Source organism: Geospiza fortis, unplaced genomic scaffold, assembly GCF_000277835.1.
Source record: "Geospiza fortis unplaced genomic scaffold, GeoFor_1.0 scaffold735, whole genome shotgun sequence".
NCBI classification, from domain to species: domain Eukaryota; kingdom Metazoa; phylum Chordata; class Aves; order Passeriformes; family Thraupidae; genus Geospiza; species Geospiza fortis.
The window spans coordinates 47,003-54,957 of record NW_005054739.1 but is presented as its reverse complement, the minus strand read 5'-3'; the positions used below and the strand labels follow the sequence as shown (position 1 = coordinate 54,957).

Genomic DNA, 7,955 nt, shown 5'->3' with positions numbered 1-7,955 from the left:
GGAGGTGACCGGAGGTGGTGGACGGTGAGGAGGTGACCGCAGGTGGTGGACGGTGATGAGGTGACCGGGGGTGCCGGCCACGGGGTCCTCAGGCTGCAGCGAGCAGGAGGAAGAGGAGGACAAGGAGGACGAGGTGTCCCAGGGCCGCCGGGGCGCTGGGCATGGCGCAGGCAGCGGACGAGGAGGATGAGGAGGATTCATCTGGAGGAAGACCCAGGAGCTCCAGGATGGTCCCCAAATCCCTCCCCAAACCCACGGGAGGAGGGAAAAGGGATCCCCCACCCCTGGGACCCGCCTTGGGACTAGGATCTGCTCCCAGGGATCATCTGGGGGGCGCAGGGACCCTCTGACCTCTCCCAGACCGATTTTTGGGGTTCAGGAACCCATGGGGTGATTTTTGGGGTTCAGGGACCCATGGGGTCACTTTTGGGGTTCAGGAACCCATGGGGTCACTTTTGGGGTTCAGGGACCTCTGGAGCCCCTCTGGGCTCAGTTTTGGGGTTCAGGGGTCTTCCAACACCACAGCGGAGTCAATTTTGGGGTGGAATCCAAAAATCAGGACAGAGGAACGGCCTCGAGCTGTGCCAGGGGAGGCTCGGGGTGGGAAATTTGGGGAAATTCCTCCTGGAAGTGGGGAAAAGGCCTTGGAAGGGGCTCAGGGAGGTTTGGGGTGTCCATCCCTGGAGGTGCCCGAGGAACCCTTGGAGACCCTCTGGGTGACCCCATGGGGTCAGTCCCGGGCAGGTTTGGGGTGTCCATCCCTGCAGACCCCTCTGCATGAGGGGTCAGCCCCACGTTGGACCGATGACCTCGGGGCTCCTTCCCAACCCCAACAATTCCATGGGATCGCTCTGGAAGTGCCCAGCTGCCCCCCACCCCAAAGCCCCTCTGGGGACCCCCCAGCGCCCAGGCCAGCCCTGGCCGCACCTGTCCAGCTGCAGGGCCGCCGCAGGGTCAGCGAGGCGTTGCTGGACGACACAGGGTTGCTGACCCTGCACACGTAGGTTTCCACAGCGGGGCTGACGGAGACCTCCAGGACGGGGCCCTCCTTCATCGGGGCCTTCTGGGGCGGGATCCACTCGTAGGTGACCCCTGGGAGGGCCACGGAGCAGCTCAGGGTGGTGTTGCACACCTGGGGGTCGCCGTTGGTGGTGGCCGTGACGCGGGGCTTGGGGACCAGGTCTGCAGGAGAGGTCAGGGTGGGACAGAGTCCCCTGGAGCTCTGGGACAGTGCCCAGGGTGGCACAGAGTCCCCTGGAGCTCTGGGACAGTGCCCAGGGTGGCACAGAGTCCCCTGGAGCTCTGGGACAGTGCCCAGGGTGGCACAGAGTCCCCTGGAGCTCTGGGACAGTGCCCAGGGTGGCACAGAGTCCCCTGGAGCTCTGGGACAGTGCCCAGGGTGGCACAGAGTCCCCTGGAGCTCTGGGACAGTGCCCAGGGTGGCACAGAGTCCCCTGGAGCTCTGGGACAGTGCCCAGGGTGGCACAGAGTCCCCTGGAGCTCTGGGACAGTGCCCAGGGTGGCACAGAGTCCCCTGGAGCTCTGGGACAGTGCCCAGGGTGGCACAGAGTCCCCTGGAGCTCTGGGACAGTGCCCAGGGTGGCACAGAGTCCCCTGGAGCTCTGGGACAGTGCCCAGGGTGGCACAGAGTCCCCTGGAGCTCTGGGACAGTGCCCAGGGTGGCACAGAGTCCCCTGGAGCTCTGGGACAGTGCCCAGGGTGGCACAGAGTCCCCTGGAGCTCTGGGACAGTGCCCAGGGTGGCACAGAGTCCCCTGGAGCTCTGGGACAGTGCCCAGGGTGGCACAGAGTCCCCTGGAGCTCTGGGACAGTGCCCAGGGTGGCACAGAGTCCCCTGGAGCTCTGGGACAGTGCCCAGGACACCACAATGTCCCCAACTCCCCCACAGAGCTCTGGGACAATGTCCAGGATGTCACAACATCCTCCTGGAGCTCTGGGACAACCCCCAGGATGTCACGATGTCCTCAAGAGGTTCTTGGACAACCAGGAAGTCACAAAGTTCCCATGGAGCTCTGGGACAACCCCCAGGACACCACAACGTCCCCAAACCCCTCTGTGGAGCTCTGGGACAACCCTCAGGATGTCATAACGTCCTCCTGGAGCTCCGGGACAACACCCAGGCCACCACAACAGCCCCAACCCTCCCATGGAGCTCTGGGACAATGTCCCCATGAGGTTCTTGGACAACCAGGATCTCACAATGTCCCCAGCCCACCCATGGAGCTGTGGGACAATCCCCAGAACATCACAACGTCCCCAGCGCCCCCTGGGACAATTCCTTGTTCCCAGACCCACCGTAGACCCTCAGCAGGACCTCCTGGACCTCTGGGACAATGCCCAGACCATCACAACGTCCCCAGCGCCCCCTGGGACAGTTCCCTGTCCCCAGGCTCACCGTAGACCCTCAGCTGGACCTCCTGGACCTCTGGGACAACCCCCAGACCATCACAACGTCCCCAGCACCCCTTGGAACAGTTCCCTGTCCCCAGACCCACCATAGACCCTCAGCAGGACCCTGTGGATGCTCTCCCTGCCCGTGTCCTCCTCCAGGTACAGCCGGTACTCGCCGCCGTCGCCGAGGCTCAGGTTGTTCATCCTGAGGGTGCCGTTCTCCAGGAGCTCCAGGCGTCCCTCAAATCGGCCCTGGAGGTACATGGGCTGCTCCCCCTTCTTCCAGCTGGCGATCTTCAGCTGGTTCTGCCAGCGCCAGTGGATTTGGGAGAATTTGGAGGGATTTTGGAGGCTCTGGGGGTTCAGAAGTGCCACCCCGCCCACGGCTCCGGCCACCTCCGAGGATTGGGGTCCTTGTGCCCAGGCTGCCAAAACAAACGGGGATGGCGGAGTTGGGTCGCTCATCCTTCCCCAGGTCTCGTCCCGCTTGGAGTTCCAGACACGTTCAAAAAGCAAATAATTATTAAAAATAAAATCGAAACAGCTCCGCCCTTTCTGGAGCCCTTTGCATGAAGAGGGGGCAGGACCAGAATTTTGAATTTTCCCGCCCCAAATTCCCAAAAATTCCCAATTTTTTGGGACTTCAGCGCCAGCCCCGGTGCCATCTTCTGTCCCCAGTGTCACCTCACCGAGGGTGGGACACGGTCGCGCGCAGGGTGGGACCCCCTCAGGGTGGGACTCCTCACGGGGCGGCTGCTCCCCGAGGAACCCCAAGGCCCCTGAGACACCCCGAAACCTGGGGGTGGGCGATTCTGACGGCCGGCGGAGAAACCGCGTGATGGAGGTTCCTGTTTCTCTTCCGGGCCCGAAAACCACATTTTTGGGGTGGGACGTGAGGCTCTCGGGGCGTTACAAACAGCCCCTGAGACTGACAGGGACACAGCGCCCCATGGATCCCCCAAATCCCCACCGGAGTGACCCCAAAGCCCCTCAAATCCTCAACAAAACCTACCCAGATCCCCCAAAATCCATCAAATCCTCAGCAAAACCTACCCAGGTCCCTCAAAATCCATCAAATCCTCAACAAAACCTACCCAGGTCCCTCAAAATCCATCAAATCCTCAACAAAACCTACCCAGATCCTTCAAAATCCATCAAATCCTCAACAAAACCCACCCAGATCCCTCAAAATCCCCTCCAAAACCCACCCAGACTCCCCAAATCCATCAAATCCTCAACAAAAACCACCTGGGACCCCTCAAAATCCCTCAAATCCCCTCCAAAATCCAGCCAGACTCCCCCAAACCCCTCAAATCCCCATAAAAGCTACCCAGACTCCCCAAAACACCTCAAATTTCCCCAAATCCATCCAGGACCCCCCCAATGACCCGATGGCCGGTGGGACACCGACCCCAAGGGTCACTGTGAGTGACCAGAGTGACCCCAAAGCCTGGGGGCAGCCGGGTGGATTTGGGATCTGATCCAGGGGGAATTTGGGATCTGCCAGAGGGAATTTGGGATCTGATCCCAGGGAACGGGGACAGGACAAGAGGGAACGGCCTCGAGCTGTGCCAGGGCTGGAAGTCTGGGATGGTTTTTCCATGGAAAAAGGGTTGGGAAGCGTCGGAAGGGTCTCAGGGAGGGCTGGATCCCCATCCCCGGGATGTATCCGAGGAATTCCCTGGATGACCACTGGATGGACACCGGATGGACGCCGAATGACCACTGGCTGTCCAGCCGGGCTTGACCCCAGCTCCCTCCCGGTTTTCCCCTCCAATCCCCAAACCATCCCCGCCGGATTTCCCGGGGTCGCCGCTCCAGAGGCCGCCGAGGAGCGGCCGGAAATCCACCATTCCGGAATTCCACAATTCCACAATTCCACCATTCCACAATTCCACAATTCCACCATTCCGGAATTCCACAATTCCACCATTCCACAATTCCACAATTCCACCATTCCACAATTCCACAATTCCACCATTCCACAATTCCACAATTCCACCATTCCGGAATTCCACAATTCCACAATTCCACAATTCCACCATTCCACAATCCCACAATTCCGGAATTCTGCAATTCCGGAATTCCACAGTTCCGGAATTCCACAGTTCCGGAATTCCACAATTCCACAATTCCACCATTCCACAATCCCACAATTCCGGAATTCTGCAATTCCGGAATTCCACAGTTCCGGAATTCCACAGTTCCGGAATTCCACAATTCCACAATTCCACCATTCCACAATCCCACAATTCCGGAATTCTGCAATTCCGGAATTCCACAGTTCCGGAATTCCACAGTTCCGGAATTCCACAATTCCACAATTCCACCATTCCACAATCCCACAATTCCGGAATTCTGCAATTCCGGAATTCCACAGTTCCGGAATTCCACAGTTCCGGAATTCCACAATTCCACAATTCCACCATTCCACAATCCCAGGATGGATTTCAGGGAAAATTCTGGATTTTGGGGTGGTTTGGATGGTCTTTTCCAACCGGGATGTTCCACGATTCCACGGGATGTCACCCAGGCGTTCCCAGCGCCTTTTCCAAGGGTTTTTCACCTTTTTCACCAATCCTGAGCTTTTCCCGCCCAATCCCGCGCCCACCTGTCCATCAGCGCCGGCTTCCACGAGCAGGGGAAGCGTTGGGATCGCCCCAAAACGCCGGGAAAAACCGGGAACGCCGCAATTCCCTAAATTCCCTCCGGGTGGATGATCCCAATTAACGCCCGGTAAATGATCCCAATTAAGGCCCGGGAGCGGCCACGAGGATTTTTGGGATGAGGGAGAAGAGGCGTCGCGATCGCGATCCCAAGGAAAACGCCGATCCCAAAGAAAATCCCACTCCATCCCCACACGGAATTCCAGCCCAGAATTCCAATTCCCAAAAAAAAAATTCCCGCTCCCTCCCCGTGCCCGAGGTGTAATTCAGGCTCTAATCGGCCAATTAATTAATTAAACAAATTTATTGTGCAGTTGTATTTTTACACTGCGCATTACGAGTATTCCTACAAGTATATTGTATCAGTTGTGTTTGCATAAATGAAAAAAAAAAAGAAATAAAAAAGAATTCCCAAATTTCCAAACCCTGAAAACCCCACAGAATTCCCGTCCCGCCTGCCCGATCCCAAATCCATCCCTTCCGGAGTTTTCCATCCCCAAATCTTCGCTCCGAGGCGCAGCTGGGGGTGGAATCTTGGGGGGGGGAAAACCCCGAATTTCTGGATATTTCTATTCCATGGATCCCGGTGGCCGCTGGAGATTCCAGGAGGAGAATTCCACAGGGACGGGAATTCCGGGGTTCAGGGGCGCTGGCGGCCGGCGGGATTTGGGGAGCCCAAGCGCCTGTAGCCCCCGTTATCCTGCAAGGAAACAGGCCGGATTTGGGGCATTTTGGGGATTTTTTGGATCCCTAAAAACCCCATGGATTCTCCATTACCTCCAAGTAGGCGGTGGAGACCAAAGATGGGTTCAGCCTCTTCCTCTTGATGGAGGAAGGCTGTGGGGAAAAAAGGGGGGAAATTCCCGTTGGGAAAAGCGGGATCCCAAAACCTCGGGGGACACGGATTTGGGGTGCCCAGGGCTCGGGGACGCTCCAGGACAGCCTCACCCTCCGGTCGAACTGGACCGTGGAGTAAATGGTGAAATTCCCGGGTTCCTCCTGGCGCCTGGGGCGCTCCTGCCGGGGAAAAGGGGGAAATTTGGGGGTGAAAAATGGGAAATTTTGGGGATAAAAAGTGGGAATTTGGGGGATTAAAAAAATGGGAAATTTTGGGGATTAAAAGTGGGAATTTTGGGTATAAAAAATGGGAAATTTTGGCATAGAACATGGGAAATTTTGGGATAAAATGGGAGATTTGGGGGATAAAAAATGGGAAATTTGGGGGATAAAAATGGGAAGTTTTGGGATAAAAAATGGGAAATTTGGGGGATAAAAAAAATGGGAAATTTTGGGGATAAAAAATGGGAGATTTTGGGGATAAAAAAGGGGAAATTTTGGGGATAAAAAAAAGGGAGATTTTGGGATTAAAAAAATGGGAAATTTTGGGATAAAAAATGGGAAATGTTGGGATTAAAGATGGATCCAGCCTGGGGATCACTGTGGTCCCACGGGAATGACCCTACCCATGTCCTGGGAGTGACCACGGCGTAGATGGTGGCTCCTTCCTGGGCGGCCTCGCCCGTCCTGGCCTGGGGACACAAAAAAAGCCGGGAATAGTTAAAAGGATCCACTCGGGGTTCCCAAAATTCCCACCCGTAGGGGAGCGGGGTCAGGCCTGGGAACCGCCCCAGGTTTGGGTTCCGAGTCCTGGCAGTGTCCGAGGAGTGACCGGACGCTGAGTGACCGGACGCTGAGTGACCAGGCTGGGGTCCGCACCGGGGCGGACTCGGTGACCTTGGGGGGCTTTTCCGACCCCAAAATTCCCGGATTTGGGGTGGGAAGGGACAATCCCGGCACTCACGGGCTCCTGGCTGGGTTTCTTCTCTCCCACCTCGGCGTAGACGGTCAGCGCCTGCTCCGGGGGGGTTCCAGGGGTCCCTGCGGGGCCAGAATCCCCAAATTTGGGGTTCCAAGGGTCAGTTTGGGGTCAGAATTCCCAAATTGGGGTTCCAAGGGTCAGTGTGGGGCCAGAATTCCCAAACTGGGGTTCCAAAGATCAGTGCGGGGCCAGAATCCCCAAATTTGGGTCCCAAGGGTCGGTGTGGGGTCAGAATTCCCGAATTTTGGATATCAAGGGTCCATGCGGGGCCAGAATCCCCAAATTGGGATTTCAAGGGTCAGTTTGGGGTCAAAATTCCCAAATTTTGGGTATCAAGGGTCCATGTGGGGTCACAATTCCCAAACTGGGGTTCCAAGGGTCGGTGTGGGATCAGAATCCCCAAATTTGGGGTTCCAAGGGTCAGTGTGGGGTCAGAACTCCCAGATTTGGGTTCCAAGGGTCAGTTTGGCGTCAGAACTCCCAGATTTTGGGGTTCCAGTGGTCGGTTTGGGGTCAGACCCCCCAAATTTGGGATCCCGCCCCCACATTGCGGACAAACCTTCCCGGGAATTCTCCCTCCTCTTCCTCCAGCAGCAGAAGGCCATGAGGAGCAGGGACAGCCCCACGGCCACGGCCACGGCCAGCAGCGTCCAGCGGCTGAAATCCCCTGGAACTTCTGGAAAAGGATCCAGGAATCCTGGAATTCAGCTGGGGCTTGGGGTCCCTTCCGACCCAAAACATTCCAGCTTCCCCCGGATCCTTAAATTGGTATTTTCCCCTTATATCAAATAAAAATGTATTAAAAAATGTGGATTAAAGGTATAAAAATAACTTTATGTTTTACATGTGAACGATTGCAGCTTTAAAATAATAACAAATATGTATAAATAATAAATAATAAATAATAAATAATAAATAATAAATAATAAATAATAAATAATAAATAATACTAAATACTAAACAATAAATAATAAATAATAAATAATAAATAATAAATAATAAATAATAAATTAGTATAATTATATATATAGATAAGTACATATTTTATATAAAAATACA

The 7,955-nt window shown here is 55.7% G+C and overlaps 2 protein-coding genes across 2 annotated transcripts in view; both read right to left on the bottom strand.

Annotated features, from left to right (window-relative positions):
- Positions 1-29: 29 nt before the first annotated feature.
- Positions 30-4,264, bottom strand: CD48 (CD48 molecule). The gene is given in 5 exon segments (XM_031065337.1): positions 30-201; positions 928-1,182; positions 2,516-2,851; positions 2,854-2,974; positions 4,142-4,264. Coding segments are annotated over 5 exon segments (948 nt in total). The 3' UTR covers positions 30-88.
- Positions 4,265-5,362: 1,098 nt separating this feature from the next.
- LOC106632099 overlaps positions 5,363-7,955 on the bottom strand; it is a 5,312-nt gene continuing 2,719 nt past the window's right edge. The window contains exons 3-8 of the mRNA XM_031065336.1: positions 7,456-7,569; positions 6,879-6,955; positions 6,541-6,606; positions 6,026-6,094; positions 5,855-5,914; positions 5,363-5,777 (exon numbers count right to left, since the gene is read on the bottom strand). Of these exons, the coding sequence (XP_030921196.1) occupies positions 5,718-5,777; positions 5,855-5,914; positions 6,026-6,094; positions 6,541-6,606; positions 6,879-6,955; positions 7,456-7,569 (446 nt within the window). The 3' untranslated portion in view covers positions 5,363-5,717. The remainder of the gene's footprint in view (positions 5,778-5,854; positions 5,915-6,025; positions 6,095-6,540; positions 6,607-6,878; positions 6,956-7,455; positions 7,570-7,955) is intronic.